Raw genomic sequence first — 20,264 nt, forward strand, 5'->3', positions numbered from 1 at the left:
CATAAGCAACAACAGCGCCATCTCCAGGTTCCAGAGATAATATATGAAAAGTCAAAATTATCTCCAACACAAGCCACTGGTAAAGAGCTAGAAGGTGATTGTTCACGCTACTGCAACCTGTCTGACGAGGACTACAGTACGTCCCTCTAAACATATTAGGAAGAAAAAATATCATGACATAATTCATAGCATCCCTCTATAGTCTACCGAGAACTTAGGAGAAAAAAGGTTTATTCTAAGTAACGCAACATTGGGCTAAAGTATAAATTTAGTATTGAGAAGAAAACGCACAACAAATATCCAGAAGGGAATTGTAATGAATAAACTATATGGGTTACTTACCACTGAATCACTGTTAGGGGGAGAATATATTATTTTGCTAAACATTTTCAGTAAAGTATAGATTGCTCAGATATTTACATGTATATATGCAAACTGAAACATTGTTTATAAGCTGCATTGTCATAATCAACATGTATTTATATATCGCCAGCATATTCCGTAGCGCTTTACAATTGGGAACAAATAGTAATACAACAATACTAGATGATACATACATACATACGTATTTGTGCACATGTTCCTGAGTATAACCTTCAAACGGGCACTTAAAACCCACCTGTTCCTTAAAGCCTACCAACCAGCCACCTAATCCTCATCCACTCTTCTCGTTCTCCCTCTCTCTCCCCTGGCCCCTCTCTTCTCTCCCCCTGTTTCACCCTCCCTTAGGATGTAAGCTCTCATGAGCAGGGCCCCCCCTCCCCTCCTGTCTCCATACCGGTTCTTCTGCTCTGTCTTTACTCCATATGTCTTCCTGGAGTTCCTGAAGCATTGGTACTTTGTGTTTATTGTTCTGTACTTTGTCACCCTGTTTTGTACTACTGTTTGTACTGTGTACAGCGCTGCGGAAACCTTGTGGCGCACAACAAATAAAGGATAATATTATTATTATTATTATTATTATTAATAATATAACAGATACACTTATATACCTCCCAAATGTCACCGATTCTGATTTGAGGGCACTGTCCCAACTCGTGGGAGGTTGGGAGCTACGTCCCTGCAGAAGCCTTGTGGTGCTTTATAAATAAGATAATCCTAAAACTACGGTGGGTGTATGTTGCAATTCAAGAGGGTTTTGAGGGGATGGGAAGGGGTTGTGGGCGGCCTAGAGCTTCAGAAGTGGACATGACTCTGATGTGATTGCCTCTCGGAGGAGGTGTGTCCGTGCTTTGAATTAGGAATTTTACCTGTTGGGAGTTATGCACTTATGGCCCCAAGTAAGGAGCATGTGTAACCATCCTGGCCTCAAGGCATTGTGTTGTGCCAGCATTCAGTAAGACCCGTGCCAGCATTGAGTAAGACCCGTGCCACGTGCCAGCATTGAGTAAGACCCGTGCCACGTGCCAGCATTCAGTAAGACCCGTGCCACGTGCCAGCATTCAGTAAGACCCGTGCCACGTGCCAGTATTCAGTAAGAACCGTGCCAGCATTCAGTAAGACCCGTGCCACGTGCCAGCATTCAGTAAGACCTGTGCCAGCATTCGGTAAGAGCCGTGCCAGCATTCGGTAAGAGCCGTGCCCCGTGCCAGCATTCGGTAAGACCCATGCCTCGTGCCAGCATTCGGTAAGACCCGTGCCAGCATTCAGTAAGACCCGTGCCAGCATTCAGTAAGACCCGTGCCAGCATTCCGTAAGACCTGTGCCAGCATTCGGTAAAACCCGTGCCAGCATTCGGTAAGACCCGTGCTAGCATTCCGTAAGACCTGTGCCAGCATTCGGTAAGACCTGTGCCACCATTCGGTAAAACCCGTGCCACGTTCCAGCATTCGGTAAAACCCGTGCCAGCATTCAGTAAGACCCGTGCCTGCATTCAGTAAGACCCGTGCCTGCATTCAGTAAGACCCGTGCCACGTGCCAGCATTCGGTAAGACCCGTGCCACGTGCCAGCATTCAGTAAGAACCGTGCCACGTGCAGGCATTCAGTAAGACCCATGCCACGTACGGGCATTCAGTAAGACCCGTGCCACGTGCAGGCATTCAGCAAGACCCGTGCCACGTGCAGGCATTCAGTAAGACCCGTGCCACGTGCAGGCATTCAGTAAGACCCGTGCCACGTGCCAGCATCCAGTAAGGGTTTATGTGGTGTATCAATATTCAGCTATGCGCAATGTGTCAATGCTTCAATTTCCTAAACAGACTCAGATATTTCACCCCCATCTTCCACCTCCTAATATGGAAACTTCAATCCTCAAGTCAGGGGCAGGTCAATGGTTCTTCAGAGCTCCCACCATAAATACTGACTGTGCACATACATCCTCATGTAGTGGTCCCTGCTTTGTATACTGTCTGTGTATTGTACATACATCCTCATGTAGTGGTCCCTGCTTTGTATACTGTCTGTGTATTGTACATACATCCTCATGTAGTGATCGTTGCTTTGTATACTGTCTGTGTATTGTACATACATCCTCATGTAGTGATCGTTGCTTTGTATACTGTCTGTGTATTGTACATACATCCTCATGTAGTGGTCCCTGCTTTGTATACTGTCTGTGTATTGTACATACATCCTCATGTAGTGGTCCCTGCTTTGTATACTTTCTGTGTATTGTACATACATCCTCATGTAGTGATCGTTGCTTCGCATACTGTCTGTGTATTGTACATATATCGTCATGTAGTGGTCCCTGCTTTGTATACTGTCTGTGTATTGTACATACATCCTCATGTAGTGGTCCCTGCTTTGTATACTTTCTGTGTATTGTACATACATCCTCATGTAGTGATCGTTGCTTTATAAACTGTCTGTGTATTGTACATACAACCTCATGTAGTGATCGTTGCTTTATATACTGTCTGTGTATTGTACATACATCCTCATGTAGTGATCGTTGCTTTGTATACTGTCTGTGTATTATACATACATCCTCATGTAGTGATCGTTGCTTTGTATACTGTCTGTGTATTGTACATACATCCTCATGTATTGGTCCCTGCTTTGTATACTTTCTGTGTATTGTACATACATCCTCATGTAGTGGTTCCTGCTTTGTATACTTTCTGTGTATTGTACATACATCCTCATGTAGTGGTCCCTGCTTTGTATACTTTCTGTGTATTATACATACATCCTCATGTAGTGATTGTTGCTTTGTATACTGTGTGTATTGTACATACATCCTCATGTATTGGTCCCTGCTTTGTATACTTTCTGTGTATTGTACATACATCCTCATGTAGTGGTCCCTGCTTTGTATACTTTCTGTGTATTGTACATACATCCTCATGTAGTGGTCCCTGCTTTGCATACTGTCTGTGTATTATACATACATCCTCATGTAGTGATTGTTGCTTTGTATACTGTGTGTATTGTACATACATCCTCATGTATTGGTCCCTGCTTTGTATACTTTCTGTGTATTGTACATACATCCTCATGTAGTGGTCCCTGCTTTGTATACTTTCTGTGTATTGTACATACATCCTCATGTAGTGATCGTTGCTTTATAAACTGTCTGTGTATTGTACATACAACCTCATGTAGTGATCGTTGCTTTATATACTGTCTGTGTATTGTACATACATCCTCATGTAGTGATCGTTGCTTTGTATACTGTGTGTATTATACATACATCCTCATGTAGTGATCGTTGCTTTGTATACTGTCTGTGTATTGTACATACATCCTCATGTATTGGTCCCTGCTTTGTATACTTTCTGTGTATTGTACATACATCCTCATGTAGTGGTTCCTGCTTTGTATACTTTCTGTGTATTGTACATACATCCTCATGTAGTGGTCCCTGCTTTGTATACTTTCTGTGTATTATACATACATCCTCATGTAGTGATTGTTGCTTTGTATACTGTGTGTATTGTACATACATCCTCATGTATTGGTCCCTGCTTTGTATACTTTCTGTGTATTGTACATACATCCTCATGTAGTGGTCCCTGCTTTGTATACTTTCTGTGTATTGTACATACATCCTCATGTAGTGGTCCCTGCTTTGCATACTGTCTGTGTATTATACATACATCCTCATGTAGTGATTGTTGCTTTGTATACTGTGTGTATTGTACATACATCCTCATGTATTGGTCCCTGCTTTGTATACTTTCTGTGTATTGTACATACATCCTCATGTAGTGGTCCCTGCTTTGTATACTTTCTGTGTATTGTACATACATCCTCATGTAGTGGTCCCTGCTTTGTATACTGTCTGTGTATTGTACATACATCCTCATGTAGTGGTCCCTGCTTTGTATACTTTCTGTGTATTGTACATACATCCTCATGTAGTGATCGTTACTTTGTATACTGTCTGTGTATTGTACATACATCCTCATGTATTGGTCCCTGCTTTGTATACTTTCTGTGTATTGTACATACATCCTCATGTAGTGATCGTTGCTTTGTATACTGTCTGTGTATTGTACATACATCCTCATGTAGTGGTCCCTGCTTTGTATACTGTCTGTGTATTGTACATACATCCTCATGTAGTGGTCCCTGCTTTGTATACTTTCTGTGTATTGTACATACATCCTCATGTAGTGATCGTTGCTTCGCATACTGTCTGTGTATTGTACATATATCGTCATGTAGTGGTCCCTGCTTTGTATACTGTCTGTGTATTGTACATACATCCTCATGTAGTGGTCCCTGCTTTGTATACTTTCTGTGTATTGTACATACATCCTCATGTAGTGATCGTTGCTTTATAAACTGTCTGTGTATTGTACATACAACCTCATGTAGTGATCGTTGCTTTATATACTGTCTGTGTATTGTACATACATCCTCATGTAGTGATCGTTGCTTTGTATACTGTCTGTGTATTATACATACATCCTCATGTAGTGATCGTTGCTTTGTATACTGTCTGTGTATTGTACATACATCCTCATGTATTGGTCCCTGCTTTGTATACTTTCTGTGTATTGTACATACATCCTCATGTAGTGGTTCCTGCTTTGTATACTTTCTGTGTATTGTACATACATCCTCATGTAGTGGTCCCTGCTTTGTATACTTTCTGTGTATTATACATACATCCTCATGTAGTGATTGTTGCTTTGTATACTGTGTGTATTGTACATACATCCTCATATATTGGTCCCTGCTTTGTATACTTTCTGTGTATTGTACATACATCCTCATGTAGTGGTCCCTGCTTTGTATACTTTCTGTGTATTGTACATACATCCTCATGTAGTGGTCCCTGCTTTGCATACTGTCTGTGTATTATACATACATCCTCATGTAGTGATTGTTGCTTTGTATACTGTGTGTATTGTACATACATCCTCATGTATTGGTCCCTGCTTTGTATACTTTCTGTGTATTGTACATACATCCTCATGTAGTGGTCCCTGCTTTGTATACTTTCTGTGTATTGTACATACATCCTCATGTAGTGATCGTTGCTTTATAAACTGTCTGTGTATTGTACATACAACCTCATGTAGTGATCGTTGCTTTATATACTGTCTGTGTATTGTACATACATCCTCATGTAGTGATCGTTGCTTTGTATACTGTGTGTATTATACATACATCCTCATGTAGTGATCGTTGCTTTGTATACTGTCTGTGTATTGTACATACATCCTCATGTATTGGTCCCTGCTTTGTATACTTTCTGTGTATTGTACATACATCCTCATGTAGTGGTTCCTGCTTTGTATACTTTCTGTGTATTGTACATACATCCTCATGTAGTGGTCCCTGCTTTGTATACTTTCTGTGTATTATACATACATCCTCATGTAGTGATTGTTGCTTTGTATACTGTGTGTATTGTACATACATCCTCATGTATTGGTCCCTGCTTTGTATACTTTCTGTGTATTGTACATACATCCTCATGTAGTGGTCCCTGCTTTGTATACTTTCTGTGTATTGTACATACATCCTCATGTAGTGGTCCCTGCTTTGCATACTGTCTGTGTATTATACATACATCCTCATGTAGTGATTGTTGCTTTGTATACTGTGTGTATTGTACATACATCCTCATGTATTGGTCCCTGCTTTGTATACTTTCTGTGTATTGTACATACATCCTCATGTAGTGGTCCCTGCTTTGTATACTTTCTGTGTATTGTACATACATCCTCATGTAGTGGTCCCTGCTTTGTATACTGTCTGTGTATTGTACATACATCCTCATGTAGTGGTCCCTGCTTTGTATACTTTCTGTGTATTGTACATACATCCTCATGTAGTGATCGTTACTTTGTATACTGTCTGTGTATTGTACATACATCCTCATGTATTGGTCCCTGCTTTGTATACTTTCTGTGTATTGTACATACATCCTCATGTAGTGGTCCCTGCTTTGTATACTTTCTGTGTATTATACATACATCCTCATGTAGTGATCATTGCTTTGTATACTGTCTGTGTATTGTACATACATCCTCATGTAGTGGTCCCTGCTTTGTATACTTTCTGTGTATTGTACATACATCCTCATGTAGTGATCGTTGCTTTGTATACTGTCTGTGTATTGTACATACATCCTCATGTATTGGTCCCTGCTTTGTATACTTTCTGTGTATTGTACATACATCCTCATGTAGTGATCGTTGCTTTGTATACTGTCTGTGCATTGTACATACAGCCTCATGTAGTGGTCCCTGCTTTGTATACTGTCTGTGCATTGTACATACAGCCTCATGTAGTGATCGTTGCTTTGTATACTGTCTGTGCATTGTACATACATCCTCATGTAGTGATCGTTGCTTTGTATACTGTCTGTGTATTATACATACATCCTCATGTAGTGATCGTTGCTTTGTATACTGTCTGTGTATTGTACATACATCCTCATGTAGTGGTCCCTGCTTTGTATACTTTCTGTGTATTGTACATACATCCTCATGTAGTGGTCCCTGCTTTGTATACGGTCTGTGTATTATACATACATCCTCATGTCGTGATCCCTGCTTTGTATAGTGTCTGTGTATTGTACATACATCCTCATGTAGTGGTCCCTGCTTTGTATACTGTCTGTGTATTGTACATACATCCTCATGTAGTGGTCCCTGCTTTGTATACTGTCTGTGTATTGTACATACTTCCTCATGTAGTGATCGCTGCTTTGTATACTGTCTGTGTATTGTACATACATCCTCATGTAGTGGTCCCTGCTTTGTATACTGTCTGTGTATTATACATACATCCTCATGTCGTGATCCCTGCTTTGTATACTTTCTGTGTATTGTACATACATCCTCATGTAGTGATCGTTGCTTTGTATACTGTCTGTGTATCCTACATACATCCTCATGTCTACAAATGATGTCCAGGATTGAGACAGGGATCATCATCATCATCAATTTATATAGCGCCACTAATTCCGCAGCGCTGTACAGAGAACTCACTCACATCAGTCCCTGCTCCATTGGGGCTTACAGTCTAAATTCCCTAACACACACATACAGACAGACACACACAGATTAGGGTAAAGTTAGCAGCCAATTAACCTACCAGTATGTTTTTGGAGTGTGGGAGGAAACCGGAGCACCCGGAGGAAACCCACGCAAACAAGGGGAGAACATACACAGATAAGGACATGGTGGGAAATTGAACTCATGACCCCGGTACTGTAAGGCAGAAGTGCTAACCACTACGCCCTCAGCAAAATCTAACACTCATTCCATAACCTTCCATAACACACTACAGCAGTATACATTCCAGTCTATGGAAACTAAAACTAAAAAATGTCAAGTTAATAAAATGGAACTGGGTGAGAAATGAGGTTCTGCACACAAAACTATATAATCTCTAGCATTTTACTGAAATAAAATAGAAAAATACCATATAAAGCAACCACGCCTATTTTGGTATAGGGGCTTGTGGTTTGTGCCACTTTTTCACACTGATCGAACCAAAGACTATAAACAATTTGAAACTTCACTGGACACCTAAAAGCAGGACGGGTGAAATGTATCCTCCGCTAATGAGAGAGTTAAACAACTACACACACAAAAAAAAAAAAAAAAAGTTGCCACAATCGGAAACTCCTTGTCAGCTACTTGTCAAAAAATAGAAAGCAGAACGGGGAAACTCAAAGGTCGGCAGAGATTTCATTCATGGAAATACAAAGGCTCTCCAGATAATACTAGAGATGAAAAATACTCCGCCTTAGCCTCAGCTTGCTGCGTGTATCTCGCAGAGAACTTTGACTTTACTTATCTATCGCAATGTGCAGTCACCAGCAACACCAGAGGCCAAACAGTCGAGAAACTCGCTGTGACGTTATCATATCGAAACCAGATCAGACATGATTAGATGGAAGAACACAGCTGAACACTCTGTGTGTAGCGATTTAACCCAAACCATTACCAAGTCACATTTTATTCTATATACAGATCATGAGGTTACTCAGATACACAGTTAAACACTAAATTCTATATACACACTGCAAGCGTGCATCCTATACCATCTACGTCCAAATCCCAAGCGTGCATCCTATACCGTCTACGTTCAAATCCCAAGCGTGCATCCTATACCTTCTACGTACAAATCCCAAGCGTGCATCCTATACCTTCTACGTACAAATCCCAAGTGTGTATCCTATACCTTCTACGTACAAATCCCAAGCGTGCATCCTATACCTTCTACGTACAAATCCCAAGCGTGCATCCTATACCTTCTACACACAAATCCCAAGTGTGCATCCTATACCTTCTACACACAAATCCCAAGCGTGCATCCCATACCTTCTACGTACAAATCCCAAGCCTGCATCCTATACCTTCTACGTACAAATCCCAAGTGTGTATCCTATACCTTCTACATACAAATCCCAAGCGTGCATCCTATACCTTCTACATACAAATCCCAAGCGTGCATCCTATACCTTCTACGTACAAATCCCAAGCGTGCATCCTATACCTTCTACGTACAAATCCCAAGTGTGCATCCTATACCTTCTACACACAAATCCCAAGCCTGCATCCTATACCTTCTACGTACAAATCCCAAGCGTGTATCCTATACCTTCTACGTACAAATCCCAAGCGTGCATCCTATACCTTCTACGTGCAAATCCCAAGCGTGCATCCTATACCTTCTACACACAAATCCCAAGCGTGCATCCTATACCTTCTACACACAAATCCCATTGTATAGTATATACATTACTATCTGTATACATACCCCAAGTCTGCAGCACATACTTACCTTACTATATACATACCCCAAGTCTGCAGCACATACTTACCTTACTATATACATACCCCAAGTCTGCAGCACATACTTACCTTACTATATACATACCCCAAGTCTGCAGCACATACTTACCTTACTATATACATACCCCAAGTCTGCAGCACATACTTACCTTACTATATACATACCCCAAGTCTGCAGCACATACTTACCTTACTATATACATACCCCAAGTCTGCAGCACATACTTACCTTACTATATACATACCCCAAGTCTGCAGCACCTACTTACCTTACTATATACATACCCCAAGCTAGAATTCTATTTGTTCTACTCTATAAGAGCATCACAATCCCGCACTATATTTATATACACATCGCAAGCCTTGAAGAAAAGATATTCACATCAGTGCCACTATTTCTATTCTGTCCAAACACATTTGATATGGGGTTTTTCTTTAGTAGTGACAAAGTTTTCCTTTGTAGCATAATTCAATAAATAACCTTATTTTATGGGTTGTTTATATATAATTGGGAAAATAACAAAATTTACTTCTCCATGGATGTTCCCGAAGCTACTTTAAAGGCAATTAATGCAGTCCCGGAAATTCACCTCAAAATTTAACCAGCTTTTTTTTCTTTTTTTTTTTAAGTTTAAGGAAACCAAATATGTTGCAGGAACAGGAGTAGGGCCTGGTGTGGGCGACCAAAAATTGGTGTGATGGTGCATTTTGCAGGTATTTGGTAGACATGTGGTTCCAGCAATAGAGGAGTGGGGGCCGTAACTTCATGTCCTGTTCATACACGCTAGGCGTTCAGGAAGTGACTCATTACCAAACTCAACACTCTGCTGCCAATGATAAGTTGATTTGTTTTATTTTTTGGAGGGGGGGGGGTAGCAAAGGGCTTTTTTTTACTCTAAATAATGCAAGTGTCTAAATACACATATTTTATTTTCTATAAAACCTCCTAAAGTGCTGAGCCCCCCGCAGTGTTCTTTAACCATAGTTCCTTGCTGTATTGTATTGGTCAAGAGGGCTGTCTGTGTAGCAATGGTGCCAGTTGTGGCGATAATGCTCAGTAATATTACTTCACCAACTGTTTTTCTTTAGGTAGAAGTGTGTTTACTGTGAGTAAAGAGTATTTCAAAGTGTACGTCCACTTCCCAGTGTGTGGAAACAACTCTAACATAAATGTTGCGCCTACATTTGTAGTTTTGCGGGTGCTCTGCAAAAGAATGTGTTGGACACAGTAAAGATATCACATCGAAGACCAACCTGATTCCACTAGGACCAGCAATTTAACTTTTTCTCTGAAATCTCATTTTTCCACGTATAAACTAGGGGGCCCTGATCTGCTCAGCTACCCCCATAAAATGGTGCAAACACACACATGGACACCGCAATCTTGTCCCGCAAATCCATGTGCATGTGCTCTGCACCTTTGTTAATTACCCTGATCGCGTTCTAGGCATCATAACTCACCTGTAACGTTCAACTGGGCAGAGAATTAGAAACACTGTGGGGTATTCAATTGTTAGAAAGTTGGTTTTTTTTCCCCCGCCGTGTTAAAAACAACAACAAAAAAAAAATTCTCCCGCAGGTTTTTGACGGCAATAGCGACCGTTTTGAGTTAGCGCAGCGGGAAAATTCATGCAATTCAATTGGAAAAGAGGGAACGCTGCCCCGCTTGTTAAAAATTGTGTTTGCGAGATTTTAGGGGAGTGAAGGGGAGTTTTAACGCGGTCATGTATAACACAAAAACAAGGTTTAGCATACGTTTCCATACATTAGATTGCATTACACATTGATAATATCTACATTACAGCACTTTCTTTAGCATATTTTTTAATTCAACTATTTTTTACCATACAATCATCTATACCATGTCAAAACACATTACTACATTCATATTTGTAACAAACACATACATAAATATAATTAATTAGTGATTTTATTTTAAAAAAAAAATATTTCATTATTTTTTTCACAAGAAAATCAACTTGCACAAGTTAGGCATTAGTGATAAACATAAGTAACTTATTTTCCACATTTTTACATGATTTCAAATACTTTTCAGAGGTTTTTTATTTTTAACACACCCCAAGGGGGTGCGAGATAAAACATCATATTGGCCTGTTTTACCCGCCGCGTTAAAAAACAATTGAATAGCTTTTAACGAGAGGACCGTTTCATGAAAAAAAACTGAGCGTTAAAAATGGAATGGAATTGCGGGTAAGGTTAACCCGCTCGAAAATTATAAAAAAACAGCGTTAAAATGACTTAACACGGTCAAAAAAAAACCCAACTCGCTGACAATTGAATACCCCCTGTGTGTACAGCACAAATGTGTAATATAAAATGCAACAAATGTTATGAAGAAACCCCTTGTATATCAAACAAAATACAATTTAGTATGCAACTTATAGTCCTTCTAAATATATAAAAACATTTAACATAACTCATCAAAATGTGAGGTCTGACTACATGTGGGCAGATTGAATTGTAGTGATAAAGCTGAAAACCTGAGATTATCTTACTCTCTCTTCTGACCTATAAATAGATAAAAATAAATAATTGTTTAAGGACACTAATGCTATATTTATCTGTGTGTAAATAATGCTGCTATTTAGTATTAGATCCCTACAAAGTCAAACCTAAATAAATCCCTTCCTTAATTATATTATTTAGAAGGTCAACTGAAGTTAAGGCATTTTTATTGTATATCACCAATAGGAAGGCAGGGAAAACGCCTGATGTTATGACCATGTAACGACATTTACAAAGCTGAACAGACGCACTGCTATTTAAGTGAAAGTTAAAGCCACATCTTTCTTCATTCTTAGCCGACCTTTTTCAAGTACTATCAATTGCCTGGTTGGAGCAGTTTGCAAGGTGCACTTTTTGCAAGGTGATGTTTTGTTTTAAAAGTTGTGGTTATCGAACTCTGGAGTCCAGTGTAGGGATGATACAGTTCATCATCATTATCAGCTATTTACATAGCGCCACCAATTCCGCAGCGCTATACAGAGAACTCACATCAGCCCCTGCCCCATTGGAGCTTACAGTCTAAATTCCCTAACATGCACAGAGACTAGGGCCAATTTGCTAGCAGCCAACTTACCTACTACTACGTTTTTGGAATGTGGGAGGAAACCGGAGCACCCAGAGGAAATACAGGGAGAACAGACAAACTCTACACAGATAAGGGCATAGTCAGGAATTTAACTCATGACCCCAGTGCTGTGAGGCAGAAGTGCTAACCACTAAGCCACTGTACTGTCCCCCTATGTTATTGAATGTCACTGATAAAATCAGGTTAGTTGGCGTTTGTATTTAAAAAAAAATAAAAAATACATTTACAACATTAGTGCGACAGCAGGAACTGAGGTATGAGGCATCGTTTGCACAAGTCACAATTACTTTTTAAACTGCTCAGCATTTCTAATCTGATAACCAGAACAATTTAGGACAAGTCCCCAAACCAACCACACCTATAAAGTTGTATGCTGCACCCCTCTTTGCAGCTATAAAACAGGACTGATGGTGTATATGAAGCACTAGTTTGCATATACAATGTTAATATACTTTTCTGTTTCTTTGTGATATATGGGACTATGCACACCCCAATCTACTGTCAATTATATGGATACAAGTCACAGAAGAGTTCTGCAGATAAATACAACTATGAGGACGCAAGCCAAGTGCCTGACCCAAGTCATGGCAATCTTATTTTCCTTGGGACAGCCAAAGAGGGTGTCATCAGTTCTTCTAGGTACACTTGCATAAAATCTCTGACTTTGTGCAAGTGTACCTAGAAGACTAGAAGAACTGATGCTATTTTGAAAGCAAAATGTGGTCACACCAAATATTAATTTGATTTTGATTTCTCTTCTGTTCATTCACCTTGCATTTTGTTAATTGCTAAAAATAAACTATTAACACTTATATTTTTGAAAGCATTTTTACTTTGCAGCATTATTTCCCCACCTGCCTAAAACTTTTGCACAGTATTGTATATATCTACCTATTAATAGTGAATTATAGAAAATCCTATCAGGTTTTATTACAGAAGAAAACATGGATAAAACTCAGGAAAAGCAGCGGCACACCAGCATATACACGGGTCTACAACAGAGACAGAACAGTCGACAGCCTTGGTTGACGCACTGTGAGAATGAGCCAATTCTCTTGGAATTAAACAGTTCCCTTTAAATCACATTACTTACTATTTGTGTAACATTGCCTTTTCATAGTCAAAACCGTTAAAGGAATGCTGCAATTTTTTAACTCCCACTTTGAGCTGCAACTTCCAGTCATTCGCACAGTGCTTCATGCAAGGCTGTTGTGATCTATTTTTTTCCCATTCATGTTGATGGCCCATTCATTTCAATGGGAATGTGTGCTTCATGTAGAACACCCACTGAAATGAATGGGCCAGTAACTTGAATGGAGCTCCAAAGCACTGTCAATTTTTTTTTATTAATAGAGATTCAATTAGTCTCTATTGATGTGTAATTAAAGCAGAATGCTGGGACTTCCCTCACTGTCAGCCAATCACATTAGTTCAGGAACCACTTGTAATTAGCTGAGCAGCTAATGTCATTGAGAGGTGGCACAGAGCTACAGTGGTTAACATTGCTGAGACCATAGTTTGATCCCAACGAAGGCACTATCTGTGAGGAGTGTGTATGTTCTCCCCATGTTTGCATGGGTTTCCTCAGGATGCTCTGAGTTCCTCCCACACTCCAAAAACATACTGGTAGGTTTTCTTTTGACAAAATTAACCCTAGTGTGTGCATCTGTGTGGTAGGGAATATTGTAAGTTCCACTGGGGCAGGGACCGATATCAATGATTAAATATTCTTTGTAAAGCGCTGTGTAGTATGTAAGTGCTACATTTAGAACGATTAATAAATACAAATAAATAAGAACAATGAAGGACTGTGGCTGGATCATGTAGAAATAATTTATTGTAGAAATTTATATCCATATTTCAATTAGTGGCGCAGGCGCCAATTTATATAATTGCAAACGTACTGATTTTTGGTACTGCGTTATATTTCTGTATCAGAAATGTTCTGATTTCAAATACAATGGGCAAATGTTGGAGGTAATTTGATTTGAAACTACTGAGACAGTATGTCATGATTTGGTTTTGTAATGTTTCTAGAGGAAATCCTCATTAAGGCTGATTAGACCTGTTTCATGTGAAGTGGCAAACACTGGTTTATCCTGAAAACACAGCAGGGGGCTGTTATCTTTCTTTCCCTCTAAAGTCATTTGTCCTATGTGTTAGAACCTGTCTGAACAATGTACACAACAAGTGATGTGGGAAATCACAGATTAGTGTAAATTCTGTTAAGTATAAATTGCATTTAAAATCCAAGTTTAAAGCACATCTCACATCCTGATGTTAATAATTGAATGAAATATTTCAGACTTTTTGAAGCCTGGTCGGAAGAGGGGGCTGGTTTACCCCCTGCCAAGCAGTGTTCAAAACTGTATAAAAACGAGCACTGTTTGACCATGTATCATTCTACCAGGTGTTGGGTGAGTGAGGTGAGCAGTGAACCTGGGGGGGTTTAAAGATGTCGGAAGTGTTATATCATAGATGCCTTAAGACATTAGTTGGCATATGGCAGAGATGTAATTAGTGGGCCACTCGCTACTTTGCAAAGCACAAGGGCAATATGCTGCTGTAATCCACCTCTAATAAACCAACTTTTCATTTCTTCCAGTACAAGACGAAAAACTATGTTTCCACTGGTAGAAATCATGCTGTGTGAGAGGTGATTTTACATTTTTAGAATTTGGGGAGGGGAGGTTGTAGCTCTGTTTTAAGTTTACTGTTAGGCATGTTATAGGGATTGGGAAAATGTAACGACAACAGTTAAATCTCAGGGTAAGGTCAGATTAAGGATTTGCACTATTCTATATGCAAGGGTTATAATTAAGACTACTAAAGCTGCCTTACCACCTAAGAATGACCTGGTCCTTCCCCTCCATGGAGCCTGGGGTTAGTTTTATCTTGATTTAAGATCGCTTTGGTCAAGTAGCAAATGAAAGAGGAGACCATTACCCCCATTCTCTTTAACACAAGGGTGTGAAGTTCCAAGGACACAAGGAAGCTGACAATCAGACTCCACCACGGCCTCACCTACTCAGGCATCATTACTAGAAAGTATAATGGTGGGCCCCTGTCTATGCTCCATAGTAAAATGGCCTTGAGTCTGAAAGGTAGATTTTCTGTTCTTTTTCACCCCTTTGTGAGAAAGCCTCCCGTTTCCTAAAGTACACAAGCGACATGACAATAGACCATTTGCTTGTGTACTGTTACCTATTAATAAATGAAGTGGCAACAATCTTACCAGGCAAATCCCAACATTGTGTTAATAAATAGGTAATTATACAGCAAAATGACATATTTGTCATACTTGAAAAGCAAAGAAAATCCCCCCCTGAAGTGGGGTCAAGGTTCATGGCAAACCCGACTTAACCAGACAATGGAATTGGCTTAAAAACAAACTGGTTAATGTATTGCGGCCACAGCACCTATTAAAGAAGATGATGCTATGATGTTAGCAATGAGCCTCTTGAGAATGCTGGAAAACCTACGACAGTAGCATTAAGTACGGCTGTAGGGCATTGTTCACCAGCAGAGTGTGTCTGTGTGCGACACTACAGGCTATCTCCGGAAATCCACTGATCAGCCCATACATAAGTAGGAACTGCATTAGTATCATTTCTGGAGATCTCTGAAGACAAGTGGCCACAATAAAATATAGACAAGTACTATTAATATTATTCTACAAATACTACATTTCGCTCTGACCCCAAAAACATTCAGATTATGTCTTCTTCTATGCAAAATGAGAAGAAACAGTCAGTAGAAGGGGGTCTCCTAATCCTTACTTGGAAACAAAAGAACATTAGTAATTCTAATTAGTGGGATTTCTGACATTTTTCTTTATACAGAGCATTATCGTCAGAGCTGTGAAGTATACGTCCATGCAGTGGATAGAGTGACTGCTGAAAACAGGAGATAAGATAGGAAGTGGCAGAGATCACATAATAGCTGGTTCCACGCTGGGATTAGCCGGGTTCTCTGTGGCACTATGTTGGAGGGAACGGAACGGAACTAGAAAAAGAAAGATGCTTTATTCCCTATTGTTCTTCTTTTGTGTTTAGTATGGAAACATTTATTGATACCCTCATATTTCAGTGAACATATTTTGTTTAACACATCAGAATGAGTCATGCGACGTAAACATCCCAAGCCCAGATGAGGACATGTCCTTTTGCGGAATAATTTATTTCATAGGAGAGTTTTTGCATAGCAAGTTTATAATAGATTTTTTTTTTCCTTTGGGAAAGCGGGTGGGTCTAGGTAAATGTGACAGAAAGAGGACTATGATGACCTGTGTGCGGTCACCTTCTGTCAGCACCAACACTCCCCCGGTGAACCCGGACCTTCTAGTGTAGCCAAGATGGACACTGAGCCATTATCGGCAAATGTGTGGCCAGCCTGACTGTGTCTAAAACCTGTTTATTGGTTATTAAACCGTATTACCAGTCCGACAGCTGTAACATTGACCTGCCAAAGTCTGTTGTAGTGAACAGGAACGAACAGTGCATTTAAAAGCCTCTCTAGTGTCTTTCAAACTCTCTTGATACAATTCCAATGGATTCTCAAAAACATAGATAGAGTGTGCAGCTCCTCTCCTCTGGAGCGCACTCACGCTCCCTCTCTCCAAAGCTTCCACTGGGCACTTAAATCCAATTTCTTCATCAAGGCCCATCAGCTCTTCTGCCAACTCACTCTTAGTCCATTATCTCACCCTCTCTGTATCACCCCAGTTCGTCTGCCCCTCACTTTAGACTCATGAGCAGGACACTCTTTTCTTCCTTTCTCCGCTATCGTTACCACCAGCACATCAGTGCCTTCTTTCCTTTCCTCAATAAGGGGCTCTGATCCTGTTTGCTGCACCCGCTTTACAGGGTACAGATTCAGCTTGTGCTGTTTTACTCGTTTTTATTCCCTCCTCTCCCCATGCCTCATGTTTTAGAGAACGGTTATTGTCCTCCTAGCTCCTCAGTGCTGGCTATGCTATGACGTGCAAGAATTCTGTTCTGCCTATATTATAGTACACTGCCTATACTGTTATTGTACTATTTTTGCCTTTGCCCTGTTTTGTTACTGTATTTTCTCTGTACGATGTTGCCCACTCCTTGTGGCACCTTATCAATCAAAGATAATGAAAATAATAAAACACATTGATAGATATGAGATAGATATGTTAAAAAATTTTAGGTGGGTTCTAATTCCATGTGAGGACAGCATAAAAAAATAATACAAAAATATAATAATAATAATAATAATAATAATAATAATAATAAATAATTTGTCATCAAATCGAGAGATCGAATTAATAAAATAGTTCAAAGTTCATAGCCATACTTCTATTTTGATAAACATGGCATATCACATATCACAATACAAATTTAAGAGACATTAAGTGGACTCTTGAAAGTTAGACATACACATTTACCCCATAAAACGGAAGACATACTTGGCGAGCTGTTTTTCCGCGTCTGCGCAGAGCTCCAGAAGACCCATTAGTACAGCAGACACATCCATATACGGCTCCCACACTGTAAAGCCTCGTCCAATCAAGTCAATAGCCGTCCTGCGGATAGTGCTGTGAGGGGGGAGCTTGGGGCTGGGGGGTTGCAGCAGTAGGAAAGTCAAAGCCTTGCCTGTGATAAAAGAAGATATATTGCATTTAAAACTGTTCCTTGAAGGAGTAACATGACTTTTCGAGATCCAACAGCAGCTTAAACGGGTGCATGCAAAAAAAAAGAAATCAGCTACCTCAGCAGAAAATGCACCGCACAACAGTAGCTAAAAAGCATAAAACTTAATGGGGAGGAAAATTGTTTGACAGACAAATCATTGCCTATGACACCTGATGTGATAGGGACAGGGAAAGCGAGAAGGAGAACAGATTGGAGGAAAGGAGTTTCGGCAACCACACTTTCCCCCGCTCGCTAGACATTTAGGGTATACGACATGGCATATACATTATTGATCAACGGCATCTGTTCAATTGCTAATCACTGAAAGCTATTAAGGTCCAATTGATACAATGCGAAGTAAACACGGGCATTGTTCAATGTGCTGTGTACAATTGCTACATGCAATTAAACCATTATTTGTTAAATAATTTCTGCACAACAATAACAAAAAAGAGCTGGTGTGATAATAAAAACATTCCATAACAATAAACATGTAAGCATAAAAACACACAAAATAGTTAAATACCCACATTAACACCGAAAACAGAACGCCGTTTCAGAAATGATTTTATTTTTGATGTTCCATAAAACGACGCATGGCAATGTATGGGTGAAACCGGCTCTGAGGGAAACATAATGTATAGAAATCGTGAGAGAGATTATTTACGGCCAACCTTGTACTGAGTGAATTCATTGCACTATACACCATTTTTTTATAGACACAATAAATCCAAAATGGATTCTGGAGGCACATAAGGATTCTGTCACGTATAAGAGGATCAGGGTGAAAAACATGGGTCCCAGCTCTCAGATAAGGGTCATATTTACCATGGAGAAATTGGTATAATCCTCCGCATGAACCTAAATAAGACATAAATCCCTCAGCTTGTTGTCGGCTAATGGTAAACCTTTTGGAGTATAGCAGACTGCAAAACACACATTGCCTGTGTTTAGTAACCCATCCATTCGACTATACCAAAATGTATTTATATTTCCTATGTCAAATAACCTTAATGGACTAATACATTGTACTTCACTGTATACTTTCATCGTTATTATAACTTAAAAAGCACCAACATCGTCAGCAGGTCTGTACATGAAAGATGCAGGGCATTATAACAAGTATATGGCTTTAACGTTCACACAAACAGGAGATAATATGGAAAAGGGATAGAGACAAGAGGTGAGGGAATATGTAATTATTCAGATTTTATTGTAAATCAAATTGTGGTGTGAATTTCTGACAGATTATCTGGTCAGGTTATAAGTATGTCTGAAGAGATGAGTTTTAGAGGAGTGTTTAGAAGCCTGGAGATTCTGAGGAACGGGATGAAGAAAAGTACCAGAAAAGAAATGGTGCAGCACAAGAGAAATCTTGTAAAGTGTGAGCGAGTGTGTAAGGGGTAGGTTCTGTTTGGACGTGTGATAAACGCTTTATAGATCAAGTCTAGGGTGAAAAACTGTATCCTATGTGTGACAGGGAAGCAGTGTAGAGATATAGAGGCATTGCAGAATTCATTACAGACTGAAGTGGAACCAGTCTAGATAAATGTTAAGGAGAGCGTAGAATCAAGAGAAGTGGAAGGGTGGTAGGATTTGGAGACAAGACAGTTTGTTCTGTTTTCTGGGGGGGGGGGGTTAAAAATGTGAGGCATCTAGTAGGAGGAAGACGGAGGAGACAAGAGGGTTGCATACCTAATTTTATTTAACATGTTTCTATAATGTAAGTGGCAAACTCCTCAGGTGGGATTTAGAAATAGGAAGTGAAGGAGGGAGGCAGAGAAGGGACGTGCAAGTGTGAAAAACATTTGGGACTGCTGTAGTGAGTGGATATACATAGAGAAAAGGTAAACTGCAGAAGCAACCTGATGACTGTGAGAGGCCAAAAGAGGAGGCGCGATAGATCAGTGGCAACATAGTAATCTGGGTCTGTCAGGAAATATTAATATTTCCATACATGTATTTTCTACCCAAAGAAGATGGTTTGTGGATACTAGCACCTTCATTCTCCAATATTTTTTAACCAAATTTAACCTGTTCGACTCCACAGACACCGCATTATGAAGTCACTTTTCTAAGTAGGTCCTGGACCGTGAATATCTATTGATACCATATATAAAAGATCTCTCTATGGAAAGCTGAAAAGCTGAAATAAAAGCCATCAAATGTCAACATTCCAAAATGATAATAAAACCCTTTAATGGAGAGGACTAAGCCTTGAGTACAAAGCGGGGCTGACGCTGCTCTCTAACTAGAGGTGTTCATGGAGAGCTGAGCAA

At 39.8% G+C, this 20,264-nt stretch overlaps 1 protein-coding gene across 2 annotated transcripts in view; it reads right to left on the reverse strand.

Annotated features, from left to right (window-relative positions):
- Nucleotides 1-20,264, reverse strand: part of WDR7 (WD repeat domain 7) — a 275,561-nt gene that overhangs the window by 80,503 nt on the left and 174,794 nt on the right. For both annotated transcript variants that reach the window (XM_075184972.1, XM_075184981.1), the window contains one exon: nt 17,760-17,946. In XM_075184972.1, the coding sequence (XP_075041073.1) occupies nt 17,760-17,946 (187 nt within the window). The remainder of the gene's footprint in view (nt 1-17,759; nt 17,947-20,264) is intronic.

The sequence above is a fragment of the Mixophyes fleayi genome, chromosome 1, assembly GCF_038048845.1.
Source record: "Mixophyes fleayi isolate aMixFle1 chromosome 1, aMixFle1.hap1, whole genome shotgun sequence".
In the NCBI taxonomy this organism is placed as follows: Eukaryota; Metazoa; Chordata; class Amphibia; order Anura; family Limnodynastidae; genus Mixophyes; species Mixophyes fleayi.